Source organism: Acanthisitta chloris, unplaced genomic scaffold, assembly GCF_000695815.1.
Source record: "Acanthisitta chloris isolate BGI_N310 unplaced genomic scaffold, ASM69581v1 scaffold12758, whole genome shotgun sequence".
NCBI lineage: Eukaryota > Metazoa > Chordata > Aves > Passeriformes > Acanthisittidae > Acanthisitta > Acanthisitta chloris.
The window spans coordinates 1,804-29,621 of record NW_008685441.1 but is presented as its reverse complement, the minus strand read 5'-3'; the positions used below and the strand labels follow the sequence as shown (position 1 = coordinate 29,621).

General features: G+C 39.7%; 1 protein-coding gene across 1 annotated transcript; it reads right to left on the bottom strand.

Annotated features, from left to right (window-relative positions):
• Positions 1 to 925: 925 nt before the first annotated feature.
• Positions 926 to 27,818, bottom strand: PTPN2 (protein tyrosine phosphatase, non-receptor type 2; the record flags this gene model as incomplete). Its single annotated transcript, XM_009079776.1, has 9 exons — positions 926 to 1,286; positions 5,828 to 5,929; positions 7,295 to 7,485; positions 9,614 to 9,772; positions 11,234 to 11,443; positions 18,243 to 18,380; positions 19,519 to 19,598; positions 20,204 to 20,323; positions 27,722 to 27,818. Coding segments are annotated over 9 exons (1,119 nt in total), but the record flags the coding sequence as incomplete, so codon positions are not given.

Below are 27,818 nucleotides of genomic sequence, written 5' to 3'. Positions count from 1 at the left end.
TTGAAACCAAGGTATGCTAAGATTTCAGGCTGCTGCTTATTTTAGCAGAAATAGCCCTAGTTGTCCTGGATTTCCCCCCTCTTCCACACTCTACCCTCAGTAAGGTACGTACGATTTGTAGTGCAATTTATGCAATGTATGATTTGTACAAAATCCTGTTACAAAAATATGCCCAGTACAAATTACATATAAAACCCCACCACATGCCAGTTTAGACAGCCACATTAAAGATAGAGGTTTTTGCGAATTAACATTTATCTAGAACTGTCAGAGAACATCAACAAGTGCAGAATTGCGATCAGCACTGTCACAGAAGGCCCAGGGCTGGAAACCCTGCTGACCCTCCAAGCAGCACTTTGGTTTACCCCTTTCCAATCCACCCTGACTGTGTCAGGGAGAATGCTGACAGGAGGTGGGAGAGGTGAAGGAAAACACCTTACATAGAACACATGGTGATGGCACAATCCAAAACCCGTTTAATTGCAGACACCATTGACTCTGTGCCCGTTGCACCTTGCCCTCAGCTTCTGTTACTTACACAGGACCATGGGTTGCCACATGTCAGATTTCCCATCTTTCTTCCCTTTGGAGCATCACCAACAAAGCACTTGTCCTCCACAAAGTTAACTCTGAACATTTTGTGCATATTTTATAGCAAACATAAGAAGGATAACCAGACCAACTGGTCAGATTAATAAAATAATATTCTCAGTGGTGTATTACAAAAGAAATGTGCAAGAGTTCCTCCTAGCTCAAACTACAATACTCAGCATTAATGAAAACATTTGCATAAAGCACATTCTAATAATTTTGCCATTTTCCAGTTAAGACAGGTGTCAGGAAATCTTAAGGCAAAACTCTTCTTTTTCCGCAAAACTAACAGTTTCTCCCTAATATAACTCGCACACAACAGCATATTGTCCAGTTAAAAAAATATTTAATGCTGCCAAAAAAGTATAAAAATACAATAAGAATGGCAGTATAAAACAAAATATTTCCTAATTTATTTCTTTTACATCTTTCTACATTAATACAGGCATTATAAAAAGAACACAAGATGGCAAATTATTCTGTTTCGCAAAGTAGCACACGCTGCTGGTGGTCTTCGTCCCCTCGGTGCAGTTTACGCTGTAAACACATAACTGAGGTCCTCTTGGTACTTAACAGACCTCATTTTTTGTTCCCGAAGAGGGGGGTCATGTCTCGCTTTGCATGTCAATAATTTGCAGTTTATAGCTGCAGAATATTCACAAGTCTTGAAGGCTTAGGTGTCAGTCAGTCTCGGCCTGCGACATACAACCAAAAGAAAGTCACCGATTCAGTACACAGTACGGGGGAAAAGAAAACAAACCAAAAGCCAAAAAACTGACAACCAACAGCGGAATTGCAGCTCACTGTCAACACCAAACAGCTTCTCATGCGTTCCCTGGAGCAACTACTGCCTCAGAAAGACACTGCTTTTCCAGAAGGTATTTCTGTATTACAATATAGGCACACTCTTGCTGGAGAGCTCCGGGTACAGGTCTCACTCCAGCGAACAACTTCCTCACACATTTAACCACAAGCACTGCAGAAGTCTCCTTGGGCCTCAGTGGGACTACAGCAGGCTGCATCTCCAAACACTCACACCACCTCTCGGGGCTCAGTAGGCCAATCCTGGCACAGAAATAACTGTTTCTAGGCAAAGGTTTCCTGTAGTGAGGAAGACATCCCAGCACCAGATATTTTGACCTTAGGCAAGGTAAGGCTCTACTCCAAGGAACACAGAAAAAGACCGTGGTGTTCACAGCACCACACCCACAGGCTACTACGAGTAAAACACATCTAAGTTCTGTGAGCACTACACCGATTCACAAAGCAGCTTTCCTCCATCAGTTGTGACACACTGGAAAAGGGCTTCCAAGTATTTAGCCTTCCAATTTAAATAAAGACTCAGACAGGGATGCAATTTTGAACACATTTATTTTTCGTACATAAAAGTGAAAGACTGACCTAAAACTCTGGGGGCAAACAAAAAGGCCCAGGAAGACTACTGTGTGTTACGTCAGCTTCGCAAGTACCATCCTCTGACTCGAGCCACTCGGCCGTGCAGAAGACTTCCTCTTTTGTGATCCTTAATTTAGTTTCTTGTACAGTCCTCAAGTGTCTCAGGTCTTGCTATAATGCCAAACAGCAAACTACAAGATTTGGTTTACATTCATTGAGCACAAAGCCTAGCCAGGCTTTCTCTTGCCTGCGCGACCCAATCACACATACATGCACACACATTTACGCCTCTTCCTTTCTCAGGGGGTATCAACTCATGTCAGTAAACCATTTTACTCGAGGTTTAACAGAATAAGCTAAGTTCCACTTGCAACATCTCACTTCCACAAAATAAATCCGTATTTTTTTTTCAAATTGCTATTTCACACTGAATTAAATTATTTTACTTAATACATGTCAAGGAAAATACAGCTGTACCGTCACTCTAAGTGAGCTGTCCCTGCACCAAGTACATAAACAGGAACCCTAAGGGGCTAATTCCAACTTGGCCAAACCCCTAGCAATGGAGGTTCAAATGTTTGCTAGGAATTTTGGGTTTTAAATGTACACAAGTGTCATCTGAGAGTCAAACATGATTTAATCAGAGATGCCCACTACACAAATACTTCGACTGATGTATTTCCAGAAGAGGGGAAAACCCAACAGAGTAACACTGAATTGATCCCAACAGCAGTTTTAGCAGTAGCACAGGACTAGCCAGCAGCTTGCCAGAAATCAGGGTAGGGGGGAAGGCAGGAGAGGAGTCAGAAGGCACATCCTCCAATTTCACCCTTGAAGCACTTCCTGTGATAGAGGTGACTGGGATGGGGAGTTCTTCATTTTGGCCCATATTTGTTCCCATTTAACATCCAAGTTGTGCAAAACTGCTGCAAATTTAAATCTTGCAGAGTAACAAAGTGTCACAAGGGCTAAGTGTGCAGCAAGGAGAACAAGCCTCCCCTAGGTTTTGTGTTTTTAAGGATTAGCAATGGACCAGAAAGAAAACTTTTACCCAAATTATTGTCTGAAATGTACTAAGAGATCTATTGTTTGATTTCCCTTCCTATTCTCATACCGTCATGAACTGTTCAAAATAGTTTTGTCCAAGACTTGTATTGGTTCATCCTCCTTAAATTATTAACAGTTTAAGACTCTCAAGGTCCTTGCAACCATGGACCCAAACCAAACGTCTACAGAACAGCTGCTGAATGTGCAAGTTCTGCTTTATTGCATCGAGAAGGTAATGGAGTGTGAGGTGATGCACAATGGCTCCCTCCTGCCCCACCCTGAACTGAGGAATCCTTGCTCAGGATCAAGAAAACAGATAAGCCAGAGAGTACTTAAATTTACAAGACAGAATCAGGAAAAAACTGAAGCCACAATGTGACAAGCTGCAGTTAGAGCTCAGTGCCTGTAGGATACTGGTGACCCAGGAAATCCTTCTCCTGCCAAGAGAAGGGCAATAAATGACAGTGTGATTTCAGTCAAGGTTTCGCCTGCACCTTTTCCTTAGCTGCTCTTAAGTATTTAGAATAAAATCTGGAATATTTCTGTTACAAAAGCATTTAACTACATTCCACATATTTTTCCATAACCAAAATATCTTTATAAGGCACATACATTTACACCTACTCTCAGTTGTAGCTGATACTGAGAAACCTGCCTTCCCAATTTAAAGGGGAAAAAAAAAAAAGATACCTTTAGCCAATCCTCTTGTTGGCTAGAAGTTACCGTGGTTGTAAAAATGGTGAAGTGTCTTAAAATATGTGAGCTGCCTCCAGCCTATACTGTGCCACAGCAGTCAGCAAATCACTGTGCTGCTAGAGCTGCACAGTTGGTCAGCAGTGCCATGGGACAAAGTGTCTTGTCCTACTGACGCACGATTTCCCGAACTCAGAACTGTATGAAACAACACTTGTTTTCCTCATCTGGACCCTTAAGCATTTGTTTACTATATAAACAGTGTGGTCCAAAATAGTATTAGCTATTGCAAAATGAGAATTTCAAAGAGTAAACTGTACTTAGCTTTGTGTAGTAAATGTCAGAGTAATTGGGCCCCGTGCCTGGTATGTTACTACCAAGCTTGGATGTACTGGAAACCTTTCAAGTCAATTCCCTTAAAAAGAAGCAAAGTAATCATCCAGCTCTTTTAGTATTTTTCACCAGGAAATCCAAGAAGTGCTTTACGAGGGGGAAGAGAAGGGTGGAAAGCAAAAAGAAACCCCCTCGAACCTCCACACCTGACAGAAAACAACCAAGCTTAGAAAACGGAAGGAGAACATGTGACTTCTCTGAAGTTGCCTGACAAGGCAATGCTTGAATAAATAAAACCCACATTACAAAGTACAATCCAATCCTACAAATTATTAGATCTCAACTCGAATGACAGCAAGCTACAAACAGCCATATACCATCTCTGTATTCAAAGAGGATTCAAAGGGCAGAAAAAGATTTGTGATGAATGACTATTGAGAAAGTGTCATCACCCAAGTAATGGAAAGGGAGTGCTCAATAATTTCACAGGGGCTGTAGCACAGGTACTCCCAAAAGCTTAGTCATCACGTGTTTTACCAACGTGTCTCTAATGCAGTGCTGGGGAACCCAAAAAGCAGATCTAGGCCTTGTGAAGCTACAGAAGTGGCTCATACAGCCGAACACAGGATACGGCAGAGAACTACCAACACTGCTTCTCTATTAAAACTGCCCTTGGAAGTCCAACTGTAATTTCCTTTGATGTGCCTTCTATGCCTATTACTGATGAATTTTCTTCTTTCTAGCAACTAAAATCTATAGACACACAAAACATCATGTTTCACATTTAATGGAATGTCAGAATTTGAACAATGTTGGCCTTCAAACAATAGCTGAAGTCTGAATACATTAATCGACAGCATTGATTTTCAGTGGGGGCTAAGTTCTCAAAAGCCTTTTTTTTTAAAAAAAAATCAAATTTCTAATCCTTACTTAAATAATGAAAACTACAAAAAATAAATAAGGAATGCAAATTAACAGAGTAGAAATTGGCAAGTGCTTCATCAGACCCCTAGCTGCTTGTTTCAAACTGGAGACTGAAAATATGGGGAATGGTTGCACTATTCTTTTCATGCACAAATTATAATTACATTTAATTTCAAAATTAAATTCTTTTGGTCAGAAATTTGTACAAACTGAGCTTTTAAAAGTACAGTGAACTACAAAAAGATTAAATATGCAATTATAAAATATATTTATCCTAGGTCGTAAGAATATAAAATGTTTATGTTCATGTCACTAGTACATTACACATTACACACATTTAAGGATAACTTCTTTGCATTAATAATGTCAATGATACAACACTGTTTATTGCTTGTGTCAGGCATGTAAATTTAAATCCAGACAGCCTTCAGGAGCTAAACCTCCGTGGTTCAGCCTTTGCTTAAAATCTGGTAAAAAGTATAAACAGTTGCAGCAAGTTGGTACCTGCTCATATAAACGAAACCCATCGGCTCTGTTGGGGGCAGCGGGTCAGTTTTCTAAGTACCTGCAGTGGAAGGTCCTGAGATGTCGACATGGGATCAAGTTTGCATCACTTCTCTATTGTATGTAACGGTCTGTACCCATTCCAGGAGTAAGGAGTTTACTGCTTAAAGTCACACCCCTAGTCATTAACTTGCAGCAAAATTAGCTGTTGGAGCAAACAGGCTTACTGCTTACTTACAAGGAATGTTCTTGAAAATACATTTTCCAGCAAGAATAAGCACCAACTAAAATCAGTGTACCAAACCCAATCTTAGTGAGAATAGGTTTCCAATATAACCACCTTTTTCTTTTTCTTTCAGTCTCATTTAGCTTCTGCTTCATCTGCTGCAGCTTCTGTGCTGTGTTTGCTTTCCTGTCCTCCCGCAGTCGTTTTCGGACAGTACTTAAAGAAAGAAAGAAAAAAAATGGTAAATCTTACACTGTAGAACAGGAAAAAAAGCTATTACAATATTAGAACAAACCTCTTTCCAACACACTCCCAACAGTCAACCCATCAGTAGCATATGGCAGCAGTATATACAATCTAAACCAAGTAACCTTTTAAACCAAGGTTTTAACCACCTCGATGTGGAGAGTTTCAGACCAGTGAAACCCCATGAAGTAAGTAAATGCAGGTTTAGCAGTACTCAGTTCAGGCTGTAAACCAGATCTTGGTAAAGGGCAGAGGTTAAAACCCAGTTCTGTGTGTTGTTACACTATTAGGGCCACCTTGAAATTCTTGTCTCCAAAAGTACCCTCACAATCTCCAAGAAAACATGACTGATAAAAGTAAGTGCTTTGGTTGTCCAAGTCCTAGCACACAACCAGCACACCCACAGCCTCCATCCACTTGAGAGGGGCTCCTCAAACATCTACAGGATTACTGTCATTCTCTCAAAACATCATGGAGACATGGAAAGACAAAGCCATGAGGGCATTCAGTGACCCAGCTGTTACTTCAGAATTGCAGCCAATCTACACTGAATTGCTGTATCCCATCTTGGGCTGCAGCCCTCTGGGACAGACACTGCTTCCTCCCACACACCACATGGCTCAGCTCAGCACATCCCTGCCCAGGTTCTGGATCTCTGGCTATGGATCAGCATTTGGTGACCCTCACGTGGGCAGGCCCAGGTGACACAGCACCTCGATGCATAGCAATTCAAATGGCAATTCCAACCACAGCAGCTCACAGATGAGGCTTTAGTACTCATGAGACACTTGACAGAGAAAGACAAGTTCACATGACACAGCTAAACCACAGCCCTCTACTCACAGTGGTAGATTTAACATGAAGGGAGGGTAACACATGGCCTCAAGGATACAATTTCAACCACTCTACAGAAAGTGGCAGGCGATAAAACCTTTGTGTTTCTGAGGTATTGTGGATTTTTTGAAACAGAAGTTAGCAGTGTATTTAAAAATCAGTATTGGAATTATGTTGGGCACTTCTTGACCTAATTCACACTGCACAGAATTCTCTGAGTTCAGAGACAAGTCTGTACAAAAATGATTTCAAGCATGAGGTGTAGCTGCTTCAGATAGAGACATTTGCTTTTCTGCTCTTGACCTTTGATGAATAAAATCTTATCTCAAGGAACAGCTGAGCTTGTCTTTTTAAAATAATTATAGATGACAGTCAAATCCCACCTGTCCTTCCTCTCTACTGAAGAAACATGTTGAAGTTTTACAATAACAAAAGCAGACAATAATTCAGCCTTTTAAGAGAGCATATTTGCTTTCTAAACAATTTCTTCATCTTGCCTACCTTTCAATGTTCCCATCTGTGATGTCTTGAACTTTAGTGGAGAGGTCAGTGTTTACTTTCTCCATTTGATCTTTGTTTTCCAGGCCTATGCTGTTCCCATTGTACTTTTCTGTGGTTATTTTGGTTGGGTGTGGAGGAGACTGCTCAGAACTTGGCGCTTGGTCCTCCTTAGAGAGCTCCTTCCACCGTTTCTGCAAACAAGGAGAACATATTTCAAGTACTCCCCTAACACTGAAGATCCTCTTTGCCCAAGGTGTCTTCCCAAATGACAGCCATAGGAGGAGATTAAAGGAACTATCAGATCAAGAAACAAAAAACTGCTAGATGAAAAAATAAGGTTAGGTGAAGATGCACCTTCTCCAATAATTATCATCCTTTTTTCCATTTCTCAGTGGGATCAGAAAGGCATGATCCCACTAACTTCAGGATTTGTACTGTCCACAGTAGCTCCACCATTAGGAAGCAACCTGTCTCGTGTCATCCTGCACTGTCCAGCACTTTCCATCTCCCTCTACTCACTACAGGCCTATGCTGTGCTGTTACCTTTCATGGCTTCAAAATACAATAGGACTTTGTGTGCAAGAACTGCCTAAAAAGAGAGAAAAGGAAATATTTAACTAGGGTTATTTACACCAGGGTCATGGCATACTGTTTCACTTAGTGGCCCATTAGCCTTGAGATCTACTGCATCATGGAAGTTATTTGCATTGTTTGTAATCTGAAATGAGATGGAAGAAAAAAAAGAAAAACACTGGAAGTAAGTTTGCCAGATCCCTATCCAAATGGGTAACTGTCCTAATGATGAATACTCTGAAGGACTTTATCTGCAACAAAACTTAATGCAGAAAAAAACCCTAGAAAGCTCACAGGAAGGAACAGAATCAGCCCTAAAACCCAATCATTTCTTTTCTCACACCAACAGTCAATGCCTACAGAGACACAGAATACCTTGCAGGAAAAACATCAGTTACTTTTAAATGTCTGTGATATGGAAGATTAGTTGAAAATTGACTCTTCTCAAAACAAGTGAGAAGATTCCTCTCTGTGGAATGAATTCAAGACTGCAGGTGTAAATTATGTATCATACTCAGTGATAGGAAAAAACTCCAACTCCTTGTAAATGAACTGCTGGCAGAATGACTTTAACAATGAACCAATCCCTGCACTGCAAAGGAGCTCCCAGTACAGATCTGAAATTCACAAGGGACTAGTCTTCACCCGGATGATACTTAACCTCTGAGAGGTTTTCTTTGTTTTGTCTTAAACAAAAAAAAAACCCAAACCCCATCAGCCACTAACAAATGGAAATCCACTCAGCAGCTCCCTCTTACTGTCACAGAAAAAGGCCTTTTGGAAGACACGTTTGTGGAGACTTGCTGGCTAAGACAAATACTGATTACATCTGGAGTGACAAGCCACACAGGAAGAACTGAAATGAGAGACAATTTTACTACTTTTGTCAAACAGAAGGAATTTCTCACCAAGAACTCTAAACATGTAAAAACAGCTGCTCAAAATGGCTGGTAATTTTAAGTTTAAATATCCATGACAAGACTAGGTAAATGGCAGGACTGATAAACTAACAAACAAGTTGGAGCAGACAGATTGCACACAGGTTGCAGCCACTAGGCTGGAAGCACGTGAAGGCTGTGACTTCTGAAATCCATGGGGATGTCAGAGATGACCACTTGGTTAATGCTATATTAGACAGGTGTTCAATAATTTCATGCCCTCCCCATCAATAGCAGAGAGAAGTGAATACCTCTCACACTCTGGAGACTACAACTGTTCCATATGGGGGGAAATGACTTAACTGACCTTGAAAGAAGAAATACTCCTTTTAAGTACTGCCAATTGATTTCTGCACACTACCCTGAGGCCTAAAGAGAAAAGCAGCAGGACAAATGTCTGCACTGCAGAAAACACTGGTTTAAGAAAGATCATCTGAACAATCACAACAAAAGAAAAAGAGAACAAATGGGAAGTGTTCCTTCTTAGACATTCTCTTAGTACGAACAAGTAACACACTTGAGCCTGACAAGCAGAATTCTGAGCTGAAGATATAAACTGAACCTTTTTTCCTTTAAACATTTGTACAGACAGTATTTTTATATTTCATCTAAAAGGGGACATATACATAGGATTAAAAGTTTAGTTGAAAGAAGGAACTAAACAGATACCCTCTGAGACCTCCTGGGCATCTATTGAAAAGGGCTAATCATTTAAATCCCACAAAGTTACATGTTTTAAGATAGCTCAGAGCTCATTTTTACTACTGTTAGCAGTCTGCTGTTTAAATACATGGAGCTAAACACTTACCTGTATAGTTGAATCTCCCATTATAAATTTTGCTCCCTCTATTACAGCCATATATGAAAATCTTAGTTGATCAGGAGTCTGAATAAGTCCCATTCGATAATTTCTCATATCCAGTAATACCTTCTTAATATCTACAGAAAATGGGTCCTTTTTTTCCATCTGTAAAGGAAGTTACATTGAAAGTGACAATGGTATATAAAAAACAACTACAAGTAAAAAATTAGTCTTAAAATGCAATTTAAAAATTAATTTCTTCATATTATGTTTCTGTTAGTTATATAGAAAATTAACATCTCAAATTATTTCTAGTTTGTTTTTACAGGAAAAAAAGAACCATCTAATGAAAACTTACTATGAACAAATCAAAGATCATGTACTATCCAAGTAAACCAGCACCCTAATACTGAGTCTTTGAATTAGTATTAAAAGTAGTATTTGAATAAAGAAATTTAGATATACTTGATTTTATTCAGGCATGTATTTGGAATTTGAAATAGGACTACAAGAACCAGAACTGTAAAGCAGCATTTCCTACTGCTCCTGAATGGAACAGCAAGTTAGAATTACTGAATGTGGCAGAAGTTTCCTTATTTGAAGCAGAATCCCTAATCCAAGTGTGACCCTTCAGAGCAAGTCACCACACCTATCTATGCACACTTGGCCCCACATTACATTCATGGGGTGTTTTTAACCATATATCTGCACTTCTTGCAATGTTCACTTTAAACTGTCTAGTACCAAAGTATAATTGCACCAAAATATGCCCTTAAGTTTTTCAAACTGCTTAATAAAAGAAAAACTGAACAAGAAAAATTAAATAATTGAGAGGATCTAACCAAACCAGAAGACAAGTGTCTTGTAACAACTGAAATCCTATTTCACCTAACCCTGCATTGTCCTTTTCACAAGCACAGTCAAAGAGAAAAAGTCTGTCTGGACTTTAAATCCAACAAAAAAATTAAAGTGATTTTAAATATTACTTAACATTTACAGTTTAATCATGTCATGAGCAATTACAGATGAAGCAGTTAACTGAGTAAGCAAAAAAATCTCCTCATTCCTGTGGCACTACAAGGGGCTGCCAAGCCCCACCTCCCCGAGGGCTGCAGAGCAAGGGGAATTCTGCCCCACACTCCATTACACACTGCAGGAGATCCAGGGACATGCCCAGGCTCTCACCCTAGTTCAGATCCAGATTTTCTGCACCCTTAAGAAAAGGGGCCTGTCAGACCTGAGAGATACTCCATGTTTGGAGAAAAAGATTTATTGATTCATTTATCTCAATATATATTCACAAGCTTAACTTTAAACTTGTATTAAAAGAAACCAATCCTCAAATTTTCAAAGCATGTCTTATATAAAAGGAAAAGAATGCTTAGTATTTACTTTCCAGGAAGCTTTGAAAATGCGTAATGCACTTCAAGAGCAGTGTTTTTAAACCACCAAAATATGTCACGAAAAACAAAAGCACGATGTCTTAATTAAAGTTTCCACTGGCATGTCACTAACTTCCATGCTTTGAGGGCTTTCCAAAGCCTTCTGACCAAAGAGCCCATACTGGGAAGGAAGGCAGGGTGTCAGGAGAAGAAAAGGGGTGACAGAAAATGAGCAAACACTTACCAGAACAAGACAAGTATCTACTAACGAAAACGTGCCGGAACGTCCTATCCCTGCACTGCAGTGAACTACTGCAGGTCCATGCTCAGGACTCAGTGAACCAGACTCTCTGACTTTAAACAGGAAGTTCAGGAATGAAGCTGGGGATTCAGGAACTCCAAAGTCTGGCCATGTAGTATAATGAAAATGAGAGATCATCCTGGACTCACCACTCTAGAAATGAAAACAAACAAACAACACAACTAGAAAGTATTCCTCTCTGGTTTAGTTAGCATGTGTTTCCCCAATCCAAATCAATGGCTGTTTTCTATTTCCAACCTCCCATACCAACAAACAGTCCAAGAACTTCCTTCAAGTTGGATGACAACCGACAGTGCAACCTGCAGCAGTTTTTCATCCAAGTTGACAGTTTTCTCCTTTGCAACTATTCCCATATAATTTTTTCTTCTTCTCAAACATCCAGTACTGTATTTGGTTTGCTTTACCACTTACTCCCAAATATCCATTTTTTTCCTACCATTAATGCAGTGGAATGGCTGACAGCAGGTACCAGACTGCTAGAAATAATACAGCTGAAAAAAAATACAGGTCAGCACTGTGCACGCTCTCCACTCTTGCTCAGAGCAAGCTGTATTGTCAAGAGGTATTACATCTCCTTTATACTAACCACATTGCTGAGAGAAGCAGGAAGGTTTATGGGAAAGGCCCATAAGAACTCATACAGCAGGACAGGACGTCTAGCAAGACCTCCTGCTGGACATATTCAGCCTTCCTAAGTAAGAAAGGATTCCGAAATCATACGGCTGCTTTAGGACCACACAGCTCCTCTCCGAACACGACCAACTAACTGCAAGCATTGAAATGACAGCAGGAGAGTAAAAATCTATCTAAAGTTTGGATAATATTTTTATGGCACTCACTTCAGACCTGCTGTTAAATGCTACTCCTTGCCATGGTGATTCTGAGACAAATTGATCACTGATCTAGCTCAGGAATTTTAGAAAAGTTCAGTTATTTTTATCCTTCCTCCATTTCATCTGATTTTCCACATAGACTGAAACCTACATAAACCTCCACAAAGCTGGAACACAGGAAGATTTAAAATACCAATGTATTCCAGGAAAGCTATTTTTCTTTTTCAGCAACAGTAAAATAGAGCCACGAAATCAAAATAAATTCTACTGTTCTTCATCTGCTCAGTCTGTTTCAAGTTCTTATGAGACAACTTACGAAACTCCTTTGTGAAACTAAAATAATCCAGTTCATGGTTTCCACAGTAACAAAAATACTCTCCCATTTTGTCTTTAGCCTTCAATGCCTGATACTGCAAGATTGCCAATTCTTTCACAGAAAACTGTGGATATTGACATGACTCCAGTCACTCTCAAATGCAGTTATCTTCCCAAAATATCTTCCCCCTTGTTTGGCTAAGAGCTCAACAAGGATAACAGACTCTATCATACTAGGAAAATGAGTTCACATTAAGATTTCAAGGGGAAAAGAAGAGTCTAGCAAGGCTCAAATTATGTAAATACACTGGGATTTTCCTTTGTCTGAAGCAAAGCATTGAAACCAGAGTTTGCATTTTCAACTGAGATCCTCCTACTGCTCTTCTGCACCTTTTTTTTCAACTTGGTCAACTCATTAATCCACTGAACTGAACCATTTGTTTAAAAATCATGGAGATCCAGATTTCTTATGAAAAGGTAAGTAACACTCAAGCACTTTCCTCTATTTCTAAGAAAAATAGCGTATCACTTGACAAAGAAAAATTAAGAAGAAAACTGCACAGGTGAGCTAAGCACATGTACTAAGTAAAGCAAAGGCTGAAGTTGTTTCTTGTGAATCTGGATCATCTTTGTAAGTGGTAATTGATACTCCCCCCACCAAGGTTCTTAAATAGCATTCCAAATGGAAGCTTCCCTTACACCTCAAGAAGGCAAAAATTCCCTTTTTTGGCATTTGTCATCAAAAAAGCCAATCTCTGGGGTTGTTTGTGTGGCCCTTTGTTAGGTTGGGGTTTTTTTGTGTGTTGTCTTTTCCCCCCCAATCCCATCCTGTAACAAGTACTAGCATCCTCTTCCAAAAATAAAAAGGCACTGCTTCAAGCACATGGCCAACTGACACCCTGCTCATACACTGATCTGTACATCTCATTCGGCTCTAACCCACAGAGTTACACTTTTCTTTCTTGTATGAAGGCTTTATCCATCCCACAGTTTTCCATCCCTTCAGCTCATTTTAAAAATACCTAGTCTCTTCATCTTTCCTCAAGAGTCCCATTTCAGTGCACCGGAACCAGCTGGTCTTCTTTGAACTTGCAGTCTCTAATTCTACAGCCAAATCCCCTTTGAATATTTCAAACCTCCCACATTTTCTCTCTTAAACAGAATGGCTCTTTCAAGTGGTGCTTGGCAGTCAAGCAGCACAGCTGAAACGCTGTCTTTGTGTGAATAACTGTACCACCCTTTCTTACAGAACTCCCCTAAGCACCACAGCTATCACTTACGTGAAGTGATGCAGGACTGTAACGAGAAGAGCTCTGACTTGCTAAAGAGTCACGACTGTTGATGGACCAAAAAAAACAGATTTAAAGAACAACTAATTTGACTGAAGTGTTACCAGGAAACTAGCTAGTCTCTTAAATTACAAAGCCCCTGGACTTCAAGACTCAGGCAGTAATATAAAAGTTAATGTTACACACGAAGAACATGTTTCTGCATGGTATCTGAAACCAGCTTGTCCTATGGTAACCACAACATAATCTTCCAACATTTATTCCCCAAGAATAGCTATCAAAAAAAAATTAAAAATACTTGAATAATCCTGGGACAAGATTTAAACAATAAGTTTTTTTAAAAAATGAGTCAAACCATTCCAGTGAAAGTTTTAGGAACTACTGGGATATGCTTTCCATAAATAACCAGTATGGCTAAAACTGACAAACTCGAAAGCTCCTACCACATTGCACAGTTCTCCACTGACTGCTGGGAACACCAACAGCAGAGTCAAAGGACAATCAAAGCACAGGCTCCAAGTTACAAGCAAATATCCACATGAGGACTCAAGCAGAAAAATAATATGTCATTAGGTTAACTTCCATCAAAACAAGCCTTGCCATAACCTTTTTACAGCAACCATTCACTCACTCAAAATAAAACGGTACCAAATAATAACTTCAAGTTGTTCAATCACCTGAGAGTATGAACATGAATAAAATGCTACCAAAATGCTCAAAGGAAGTTGGTACCTTCAGTGTCAAGTAAAATGAGTGAAGACAGAAAAATGCTACTCTGTCAGATTTCACACAGTCAGGATGACAGAACAGTTAGGGTTGGAAGGGACCTCTGCAGATCACCTAGTCCAACCTCCCTGCCAAGGCAGGGTCACTTAGAGCAGGTGACACAGGAACGCACACAAGGAGTTTTGAATGTCTCCAGAGTGTGACTCCACAACCTCCCTGGGCAGCCTGTTCAGTGCTCTGCCACGCTCAGAAAACTGCAGGGAAAAAAAAGAAACTCACCACTCATTACAAAAGCCTTCATTTCATAATTTAAGGGCTACTGAAATGGTCAAATATATGCAAGTGTAAAACACACCTACAACCTCAGAGTGGTCCTGTATTTTAATGATCATGCCTTAAGTGCATTAACAACTCATTTGATCATATAAAAATGAGAGGGCAGCGTACTGTAAGGGCAATACTCTACACACTGAAATTCAAACTCTTAAATCAACTTCCACCAGAGCCTCCTTGGTTTGTTCATTCGACTGCTAGGCAAAATGGTTTTCAAAATGTAAGCAGAAATGACAATAAGGATAATGGGGCCAAATAATCCTCGCAAACATTCTGGTTCATCCACAGGATCAGCTACTGAGGGCCACTAAGCAGTCTTGCATCACCTTAATCTGACAGTCACAGCCACACAGAGGCTTAGTACTAAGTTCAGAATCCATTTTGCTAATGGGTTTTTCAAAATATTTGCAGAAGACTCAAGATTCCACTTGGGGTTTATTCATGGTCCTTACTCCAAAGTATCACACCACCAGTGTCACATCAACTTTACTTCATTTCTCCTAGTCCTTTCTCCTCCAGCAAATACCTTCTTTGCAAACTTCTCCTTCAGCTGCTTTATTCTTACTCCTAGGAACCCAGCCCAAGATACATTCATTAAGGTTCCTTCAGCAATTTCAAATTCCACTGCTCCATTTCCTCACCCAGTTTCCCTCAACTTCTGATGCTCGTTTGCTCTCCAGTAGCTTCTCTAAATTCCCCAGTACCAATGTAGTAGAGGCTTCTTTATCAGCAGTCATTGTGTGTCACACTGTATCTGTCTGGATATCTGGATTGCCACACCAGAAATTACTGAGGACACAAGTTGTCTTCCTCTGAAGACCAGTGCATAGTTGTGTCCAAAAAAAAGCTAAAAGCAGCACTAAAGAAAAATATAAAAATACATGTTCGACACAAGGTGGAGTTTTACACAACTTAGCTGTCAGTATCTAACAGTTCTCCCACGATATTACCACAAAGCTTAGCAACCCATCCAATGGGTTACTTTACAGATTTGACTAAAGGCTCTCCAACACCTGACTACCACTTCTCCAGTATGCTGGGAGACATGCAACAGCTTCACATATAAATGATCACAACATTTTTGCATGACCACAGTTATCTTCCTTCTGCCCCTATTTTCCAACAAAGGCGTATGTTTGTGGAAGCCTTCACAGTCTGTCCTTCCTCAAGGACAGTCCCGAACCTGAGCTATTGGAGCAGAAAGCAGTGCTCAACTTTCAGAAAAGCTGACAACTGACACCCACAAAACCATGGGGGACACGCGACGAACCAAGGTGGGAAGGCAGCTTCAGATGCCTGTATTATAAAATGCAGGCGCGTCAGGCAAAAAGCAAGCAAATTCCACAACAATCACCAGCGAGACAAAGCACATTAGAAATATTCTCAAAACTTTTGGAAATACACCAATAAACACCATCTTCTCTCCAAAGCTTTACTGGACTATGCTCACCCCAACGGCAGAAACAAATGTTTGCCTCAAACAGATATAAACAAATCAAACCTCCAAACACCTTGATCTAATCCTAAAAAACTAACACCCACCCTGAACTGTACTTCCAAGTGCTCTTTAACAAAACCCAACCAACAATAGAAAGAACCAAATATATCGAGGCTGTTTCATAGGTAACAACATCAAACAAGCACTTCACTCTTCACAGTTATGTATTTTGCTTATGTCTTAGATTTGTTGCAGTAATGCAATTTACTTGAGCTCAGAATGGCTGGATTATAAAGACAATCTTGGTTCTCTGTGTTTTCAAGTAAATACTAAAAATTAAGTATTCTTGGCATCAAGTATATTTTGTTCATGAGTCATCTTATATTCCAGGCATCAAATGGCTAAATGTCTTACAGTCTGCCTCCACCAAAGGCCCCTCCAGAATAACTTGCATAAACATAGCTAAGCTCACATTTCAAGTTACTGTGAATACTCAGGTCCCACAAGTTTTAAGGTGTAATTATCAAATCCTTACAAAAGGCAGTTCGTATTTGTGGAGCCTTACAGGAGTGCTAGGACATTAAAATAAAAATTCAGTACAGAAAGCTTGCTGGGTATTTGGAAAACTGATTTACGTGACACACGAGAAACTGTGTACAGTGCTGACAGGTCTGAATTGCTGGTCCAAAGCAAACATAGACATTTAAGTGCTCAACAGCTCAAACTCAAAAGGCTACTATAGCAAATGTTGAGCTGTTCCTCAAAGGATTTCTGCATTGTCCAGTCAATGTTATGACCAAATATATATGTGTAATGAAATGGCATCCTCTGAAAATAAGTTTAAGAGTAGGGGCCAACATGAGAGAAACAATTTCACAAAGTAGCCTTTTCAGAGTTAGGAAAACTTGCCTCAGCTTTCCAAAGAGGAGAGCTTGCAAGCGCTACTTCTCTTCTCTTTGCCTTTTCTGTCAAAAAACAAACTACTAAGCAAACTCTTCAGGTCAGCAGGACAGAATTTCATAAAGCTCTTCTTACACGGAGAAGACCAAGGAACGACATGCCACGTCTTATCACGTTGATCTCACGAGGGAGGTTTTGAATTAACAAGTATTATCTCAAAATACCATTAATATTTACTATAATTTCAAATATTTTTGAACAAATAGATCAATATTTAGTTGTCTAAAACAACATGCAAAGGAACATCTTCAAGCTTTCCTTTCTCAAATCCACTGACAAGACAACCCTGAACAAAACTTGCCACAGTAGCTGTTTCAATTAACATAAGGCAAGGTTTATAGGGAGAGCGAGTATCTTACAAGACATAGCTGGAACAAACAGACAAGCTCTTGAATCCCGTCTTCCGCTCTGAAACAAAGCAGCAAATTCCAACCCAAGCTAAGGCCAGGAACAATTTTTTTGAGCTTAACTTGATTAAATTGTCAAAGTGCTTAATTTTTGAAGAGAAAAGGTTGGTTGGTCCTGTGGAGCAAAAGGGGAGGTAAGCAAGAGGGGATAAAGTGACCTATCTACAGGTGGTAATCACCCCTCCCCCCAAAAACTTAAGATAACTGGACTGAATTACATGAAAACTTGACTGAGTGCCACTAAAAAACAGCAATTACTGAGTCTGATTTGTGATATTCAAAGGAAATCAAAATTTTCAGCTTCTGTGTTCCTCTCTTTAGGTTAATTCTTACAGATCCTCTTAGAATCACCACTACCATCAATAACAATTCAGCATGTTATGGTACTGCCAAATGGAACACATAAGTATAAAAATGCCAAAGATGTTGTTTCTTTTCATGTACGGATTAATACAGGTCTAACTCACTTGCTTATATTCCACACAAACATCTTCAACATTCTCAGAAGCAAAGTGCATTAAAATTTCCAGTGTAAAAGCTCAATTAAACCTGTGGTGACAACACACTAAATGGTTCTTATGATACACTTGAGCCCACGAGCAGGAGCTGTACAGACTGAGAAAAGCTTACGTTGATATTTTCTAACTGCAGTAGATGCACTGTGTAATAGGATTTGACATCTTCAGACACCAGCCTCACACGAAAACCTGTTTCACTGAATGTCATAACTTCCTCTTCTTTTGTTGGCCAGTATTGCGCACACTTCACCTAGTTGATTTTTTTTTTTAAGCAGAAAGAAAAAGAAGAGGGGAAAAAAGAAAAATCTGGTTAAGCAACCTAGTATCTTGGGCTTCCCATGTGCAGACTATGAGACTCCATTATTCCATACAGTAGACTCAAGTACCTGCTCCCAGTTTGAGGAATTCTCCGAGCCCATAACGTTCACAGCCAAGTTACTACAGCTGTTTGAATCGCTATTACGCATTCCAGCTTTACCTGTTTATGCCACTCCGGGGCTAACATGTTCTGGGATACACCTTACCCCTTCTCTGTCTCCCTGCTCTAGTTCTCTACAGGGAACTGAAATCTCTGCTCAGCTTTCTCAGCACTTCCCCCCTCCATTCTGGCATGCACACCTGCACTTTTACAGAACTAACATAACATCCAGGCTTGCTGAATACTGCAAGATTCTAGTGAAACAAAAGAATGAACTAACAAAGCAATGTGAAACCATCCTTTGTCTTTTATTCCTCTTGCTCTGCATCCAATCTTTCTGTAGGAAAATTTTCACACAGGAAATTAAGTTACTTTAACAGACCAAACAAATCTTTTTCACTAAGTAATCTACTCTGGAGAAAAACCATAAACTTCAAATGACATGCATTTGTAACTAAAATCCAATGTGCTTTTAGGCACATTAGGAGAAAAACTACATCATAACATAAAATTTGTGTATTCTGTACATATACCACCAGTTTTAAATAATTAAAAATTAAACTAGATCAGCTTGACAGCTCCTGGGCAGCAGCTTGTCTTCACTGTTACAGCTACCAACACTATATAACAAATACACTAATCTAAAGATACTTCAGTCCCAACTTGTTTTCCAACCTTCCATTTTGCTCAAAGGGCATCTTACCCTGACTCTACTGCAAGCTATTTCTGTCTCTACATCCTCCTTTCTCGGCATGTTACCTGCACCTTTCTGGATGTATTTATTACATGCTGTTTCCACCACACTGAGATCTGTGTGTTGGCTCCATCACTTTAACATTAGATTAAACACACACGATGCTGCACACTAGTGAGAAAGTCTGTTAGTTCTTACACCGTAACAATCAAACTTTCCTCAACTGAACTACAAGTGTATCGCTTATTCAACAGCTTCAAGCCTAGTATCACTTACCGATTCTTTTTCAACAACTCTGTTCAGCATGACAACTGCTTTGGTCTGTTGCTGCCATACCATTAGCCAAAAATGGCAACTTTTTTGTAGGGAAGCAAACAAAAATGGGTATGAGAATGTATAGATAAAGCAGTGCCTGAACACAGTTAACAGTTCACCGTGGTAAACAGGAAAAAGTCTTCCTCTGAACAGTTTAAACAAATCATTAATAGAGTGGTAGAAATAGGCAAGAAAGTAACCACACTGCACAGATCACTCCAGTACTTAAAAAGGTTGGAGTATTTTTAGGGGGGAAAAAAAAAGCGCCAAGCAAAACCAAAACCAAAAAAAAGGTAAGAACTCAGGGAAGGGATAATTTGCTTTGAGCATCAGTACTACTGTGCTGTTAGAAAAGAAAACCTACTGCAGGCATGCTCAGAAGGTACAAGATGAATTAAGGAGTAAAAGTATTGCTGCAACCTATTTCTAAAACAGCAAGAAATACTTGAAAAGCTTCATATGCAGTAAATTGCTCATATTTACTCGATATTCCCTTTAGCTTTTCTTAAAATATAATCTGTTCAGAACTACATCACACAGGCAGTCAATATGAGATACACACAATTCAGAGACAAGGAATCATCCAAATACAAACTACAGCTGTACAAATCCCCCTCCCCTAGAGTCCCAATCCCTGTAATAACCTAGTAATTGGTACTACTTACCTGTGTTAAAATGTAGTATCTCTGGGCTTCTTCTATGACTACGAGGCTGGCATTGATGTAGTCGTTCTCGGTGTTCTCCAATTTTACACGACTATGATCGTCTAAATTTCAAAGAAAATTAAGAACTAATGATGCATCCACCTTGATGAATACTCTCGAACAGGCAAGTTTGGCCTGACAAGCAATTACAAATAAATTCTGCAGTACTACCCAAATAGCAAACTACAAATATATGTGAAACTGATTTCTCATGTAACTTTGATAACTGCCTGTTTCATTATCCCCTCAGCATTCCATCAGAGTAATTTCAAGCAGCTATTAATCAAAGCTGCTCAGAAAAATGGAATACCCAGTTTTCTTTAAAGAAAACCACAACCAAACAAAACAATCCTCCTACACATGCCAAAAGATGTTCACAGCCATCCCTCAACAGCTGCATTTCCTTAATACAACAGCACCACAACCCACACCAGGCAACACTGCTCTTTCACACCAGATCACCATTACTGCAGGGTTTCCCTCCAGTTCAGGATTCCAAGATTTTTCACAGGTTGAGGTAGAATCATAAAGTCAAAACTTACACAGCTAAAAATACCCACCAAAAACTACATGCAATAATTCAAACTTCGATCCATTTAATTTTCCCTGTGAGTTATTGTCCAATGTTATACTATACAAAAATACTAAAGCAGCATGTGCAAAAATTAACACACGTAACAAATCTTACCATTAAATGAAGCCTAACCTAATTACACAGTTTCAGTTTCTCACAACTACACAGGCAAGACAGAAGATTCCCCTATTTATGGCAGAGACAAGAAATGGACTGAATCACTGCATAGTAAGAAGTCTTTGTGGCTGTTCCTAGAACCTTGTAGTATCCAATTTATCAATTTCTAGGAGACAGACTTGTTCGCACCAAGTAATCCTCTGGCCATTTACCAGTCACTGCAATAAATAAACAGTACTTTTAGTTTAAAATTTGTACACAACTACATGCCAGAAAATGAGATCCAACTGACTACACACCTCCTGAAGCTCAACAGTCTACACAGGCTGTTTGGGAAGAGTAAATAAAAACTAGCAAGCTAAAATGAATTTAAGAGACTTAAAGACATTTCAGGAAGAGATGAAAGAGTTCCATAAAGAAACTGACAGTGCAGAGACCGATTCATGATGCAGTGCCAGTTCTTAACCTACATTCACCTGGTCTGACCCACAGAACTCAACTGGAGCACAGACTGCAGGTAAAATTCCAACCCACTTTTCCTTCTCCCATCCCTCCACCAAAAGGCTAACTTCCTTTTGACAAACAACTTGGCAAACACACAAAATCCTTAGTTTTGACACAAGCAACTACCAAGTATCACATTCAGCACAGCTGCAATAGCTGAACCCAGATTAGGTACCTATATCAGAGCCAGCCTATACAGCACAAAGCTCATCTCAGAAATCCATGAATACAACCTTGGATAGGCAAACACTTGATGGGAATCAAAAAACAGTTACTGAATTAGACTTGTGTTCCATGGACCACTCATATGATCTTCTACAAATACTTTCCATATGTTTGGAAACCTGGGTAAAGTACATATACTAGGCTTTGATCTGCTTTTATACTCTCCCTCATCTATCTGCTCTTGGCAGCTGCCAAAGAGGATCTTGCCTGATTCAAGGAAAGAAGTCAACAGTAAATTACAACTATTTTGTTGCTGTTGTTGGCCTCAGATTTGGGGTTGCTATCCTACCTCCTTCAGCTCCTAGTTTTCATATGCAGTCACATACAAACACGCAGGGAACAGAAATACACCGAAAACTTATTTTTAACATAAAAGTATGAGAAATTTACTGGGTTAGCCTGTTTTCATTAGCATTCCAGTTGTAAGGCAACACCATCCTGACTTTCAGGAGTCTTTAAAAAATTTATGATACCTCTGTGTGAAGAAAAAAAAAACATTACCAATGGCAAGGCAGAGTAAAAGCAAGATGCTCATGCATTTTAAACTAAAATATCTCTCTCTGTATTATTTTGCTGGGATAGGAAAGTGTTACTTTTTTCCTTTCATGTATCACTTTATCTGAAATGTTTCTACTGGAGAGAAACCAAGACCTCTGTAAATATTACATGTCATTTGCCAACAGGAAAAACTTAAGGTCTTGTTATAGTAAATCACACATACCGGTACTAGTGTTCTCGGAAAGGTGACGTCAGCAAGCTCTGTTAACAGTTTAATCACCAGCGGCAGCCCCTGCTGCCAGGAGATAACTGCCTGGGCCTGCTGAGCTTTCCCACTGCAATCCTTACACACACAGCCTTACTTTTTCCTTCTTATACATTCTGCTTTGTAAACGTGACAAAAAATTGTGAAAGTTTTTTTTAAAGCCCGTTTAACAGCTAATTCTACGCCTCCCTCTTCCTCCCCAACTCCAACAGAGGCGATCCTACAAATGTTCTGGCAAACAGTCCACAGGACAAAGAAAGCCACTAGAATATATTGATTTCCTTTCTTTCAAGGGAAAAGGTTCCTGAAGGACACAATGACCTAGAAACCTCACTTGAAGCCCTGGCTTGCTCTCCTGACTGAAATGATGCAACCCAGCTTTTGACAGCAAGTCAGCTGTAACATATTCCCTGTATGTAAATCATTTCCAGTTACAAAGTACTTCAGATTTATGTGAATGATAAACCTATCTTTATGATAAGATTTATCTCACACGTTGCCATGCCCACAACAGCGAAAATACAGTACTCATTTTCTGAAGTGCTAATTCCCCTATTTCAACAAACTATGCAGCCTGAAAAGGAAGTGGAAACCTTTAAAATTATTCTCATTCTGGCTCCTGCATTCAGAAAACTACTCCCAGAACAACGCTGTCAGATAAGTAAACTCTGATTACTCACTTCAAGTGAAACCCTGTCCCACTGATATCACTGACAACACTCCCCATGTCTCAAATGAGGCCAAGACTTCACATCACACATCAGCTTGCCCTCTCCCTGCTAAACAGCAAATGACAGATTTAAAACCAAGATACAAAGTGCTTGGTATTTTACACCATACAGTTCTTGCAGTTGGTTAATGGAAGGTCTTTGTTTGAAAAGAAGTATGTATCTAAACACTGCATAACTTCAAAATTATCTTTTATCCAAGAGATGTCTCTGGTCCTCCAAATACGGAGCTATTAACAACAGTGGAGGGCAAAATGCTACTTAGTGGATTAAAGAAAGTCATAAATAAAACATGTAGCCATAAGCCATCCTGATGACCTTGCCTGACCCCTTCCCGCCTCCCCGCAAATCCCCTCCATTCCACTAATCTAAAGCTAGTCTATCTGGGCTGCTAAATTATTCAAATTACAATGCTCTGTCACTAGACTTACAGCCTCGAGTTTCAGAGGTAGCTTAAGGCAAAGGAAAGGCAAAGAGACTTTTCCCCACCACCCTGTCACTAGCTGTGCACAATGAATGCCAACGTATCAGTCATGGCCTAGCTCATCACTGCGATGTATTCGTACCCAAATAGATGCCTAACTACTGCACAGGATCCTCACACTTCTAAGCAGGACTGTGAAAAAAAAACTTGAGAAACAATGATGTTTAGATCATCATGTGCTATAAAATTCCCCTCTTGCCCAACCCCAAAGAAAGGGGTATCTCCAAGAGCAGCATGTTGAGTTTATTCTACAATGCTTCTGGTAACAAGACGTTTTATCATGAGGTAACGTAATAAAAATCATCAGTGTCAACGTCTAGTATGGACAGCAAGAAATGCAGCAGGCTTAATTTGGACAGAACATCTCCCTGTTCTCAGCACATACACTCCAAACACAGGACAGAAAGGGAACATTTCTGCAATGATCATTAATCAGCACCATGTGCAAAACCATTCAAATCAGGTCCAACTCTGTTCCCTGTAAAGCACAATACTCTGTGTTACTCTCTCTCTGGTATGTACTCCGTGAGAACTGTAAACCGTTGGCTGAAAGGTCTGACAAACTCTACCCATGGCCCCCAGGAAGAAAACAAGAGAAATCACTACCTCGCAAGATCCTCCAACAGCAACATGATCTATCGGGCAAAAATGCTCAGGATGTTGAGCCACACAAATACTGCAAAGAAAGGCTGAAGAGAAAACCATGTAAACTCTCATCTACCCTCCAAAAGCAAAAGAAAATCTTGCCAATTTTGCTGAGGGGATTTCCTTCTTGCCTCTAAATCTGGGAGCACAGTAAGCAGACCTCTAAAGGTGTTTACAGTCAATCTGAGACACTACTCTCCTGATAACAACTAAGGATAAGATTTAGAAGCAAAGTAATTACAGAAATCTTCAGAGTTTCATTAAAGTTATTAATAAAGAATAACAACCTCACAAGTTAACTTTTCCTCTCTTAACCATGTTTTCTGAGAAATGGTTTCATCTGTCCGGAAATGACTGGCTGTCAAACCAAACCTATTTTGGATTAACTTCCTGTTTCAATAGTACTACATAGCCAAAATATTCCTCTCCCTATTCTAGACTAATACCAAACTGTCAGACTGCTACTTTTTTTTGTCTGGGCAGTAACTCCTGAGGGCTTTTACCAAACCAAACTTATACATACCATAGCTCTTTAGCCAACAAAACTGGACATGAACAAAAATATTTATGAAACTGGAAACAACATGAAACTCAACTGCAATGGGCAGAGATCATCAACCTTTCCCAGCCAGGAGAGGACAAACTCTTACCTAGAAATGTGTTTAACAGACACAGACTGGTTTCAGTATAATTGTCCTACGTATCATGGTTGTAATGGGGCAAACCAACCCAAAGCATTTTTTCCTGCACTTGTAATTGATATATTTTCCGTAAGAATAATCTTTGCATTTCCTCTCGCAGATACACCATCTCAGATTTTAGACTGGCTTGGCTGCTATCATGGTTAAAAAAACATTTTCTCACTGCTATGGAGAAAAAAACCCATTCTCATAAAATTATGCTTTAACAATAGGGTTAAGCAGCTAGATCCTAAAAGTCTAACTGCTTGTTCTGAAGGCCTTTGATGATTACAGAATATTAGTATCCCTGATTTGTCACTAAAAAGCAGTAAAATTTGCAAAGTGAAGGACAGAGATGTTAAGATTGCGTGAGACTGAGCTGTCTCACATTTCTGCAACCCCAGTACCTTGCACACATGCACCACTACCAGATGTGGTCACCACAGTGACCAAACCATGCAGCTTTCATCCCACCTGCTTTGAAATTTAGGTACTGCTATCTTGAAATCTTATTATCACATATTCCCTTACAGCTCTCTTTCTCTTCCCAACTCTCATCATTGTTAATGAAACAATAGTGAGTCATATTTGAAAACAGAGCTGTAAAATTCAAGAGGAATTAGTCTGAACACAGTTTTGCTCTGTTCTCTTCACACAGACTTGTTCCTAGTGCCCTGTTCTGCACAGTACCTCAGTGGACCAATTCAAATCTTCTTTCTTTCATAAATGCTAGAAATGGAGACATTCCTCACAAATTTCACTATCTTAGTTCATTCATCATATTATACTCCACGTCAGCCAGCATTTAATGGCTCCAACCCGTTCCTTAGCCCAACTACTACCTCAATACTAGATTTCATCTGTCTCTGCTTTTGCACAGGGTCCAGGAATTAATACAATCACACAAAATTTTTCCTCCTGCCTAAATACACATTTCAGAAGCAGGCTTTGCCATGACTAAGGTAGAGGGATTTGATGCTCTTCACTATTGGAAAAGGCATGCCATGATTAAGGAAAATTTTGAGCTCCAAGCAACTGCAGAAGATGAATACAAGTCACATCTGTAAGGTATTACTGGAGGCATTACTAGATGCTACTTAAATAACACAGTGTATTTTTATTTATTTTAGAAACACTATTTTTAAAAAGAAAGAAAAACTCCACAAATATACTGAAGTTAAACTTCCCCTGCCTTTGCAGTACTGCCTAAGAAATCAAACCCACAGATGGGAGAAATGGAAAATGCATGAAAATACAGCTTCTGACACAGAAGCTGCACAGGATCCTGGACCCAGAAATAGAATCTGCGTCTCCTGGGTTCAAATCCAATTTCCTGCCTGCTCTTCTTACAGCCCCCATCCCAATTTGGGTATGAAACAGAAAGGGAATAAAACATGATCTACTTTCACACTGGTAAATGCTAATGCTGTGCTGGAACAGGGCAGCAAACGTGGGACATGTAAGGACCTCTTTCCAGCCCAACACATGTCCAGCAGAGGCTGAGCACATGGTGTAAGTCAGTGAGCCTTCACTCATCTGAGGTACCTTCTTCAGAGCCTTCTCCAAAGGAATGCCACACAGACACACCAAAGAGGCCGGACTGGATCCACTTGGTGTGAATTCCCTGTGCCAGAGGCATCCTGGCAGCAGCCTAAGGAGCAGCACAGAGTGCTGCGTCTCACCAGCGTGACTCAACCCGAGACCCTCTCTGTGTCATTCTGAGAAGTGCCATGCACATGCTCTTACCACAACTTTCAACTGGAAACAAGGAGCTCAGCACTTCTCCAAATCTTACAATAGGTATTCAGAAGAGGCTCTCGAATGAAAAGCCCCAATACTCCATCAACCCTTCAAAAATCTTACATCCACTAACAAGTAGGCTTTTATGACCCATTTAGTAGCCTGGGAAACTTCGTACTAAAGAACGCACATTTAACGTGCTCCAACTTCAATACACTGTAGAAAAATCAGAGCTGTGGAATTTTTTCCCCAGACTTTTTGCAAGGGATTATGAAAGCTTCCCTCAGCTACAACTACGCACTGGTAATCTTTTGCTCACCTATCTTTTTGCAATGGTTTTGGATTAGTTTCTATAATAAAATGCTGTTAAAAGGACCAAACACCTCCGTAGCAGAGAAGTTGATGTAAAAAACAAGCTATTTTCACCTGAGATGTAAGATCATTGTGTCACAAAGCGCATTTTATCGCAGTTAGTGAAGTACAAAGCACTCCATGCCATATTTACCATACAGACAATGTCAAGCATTTTTTACAGCAACAGTAGAAATCGACTGTCATTTATCCACACAATCTTGCAACTGTGCAAAATCATTCGGTCCAAAAGGAAACAGCTTCTGTTAGTCAAGCCTTATTAACTTAATTTCTGTACTCATTTTTTATGACAGATAAACAAATAATTTCCTTATGAGAAAAATATCTTTAAAATATCACTTTGCAGCTCACTAATATTTACCTATCTATTCACACCTATGACTTGCAATCACCCCTCCCTCACCCTTCAGCACAATGAGTTTAACCTGAAGGCTTTTCTCCCTCCTGTTACACACATTTCTGGATGTGTAACCAAACAACCACATTTATCACAGGACACATGCCTATAGAAACAAACAAAATGCCAAACCTACAATGACCATGATTTATTAGCTTCAGTGTTTAAAGTCAACAGGATGAGCAAAAAGTCTAGAAAGTTTACTGCAATGATTACAGAAAAGATACTTACAGGGACTAACATCTCTATATCTGTTACGATTTCTGTTTTCTGGGTATTTTGCAACTCTGTGAGGGTAGTCACTGGATTTGTGTCGGATTTCCTTCAA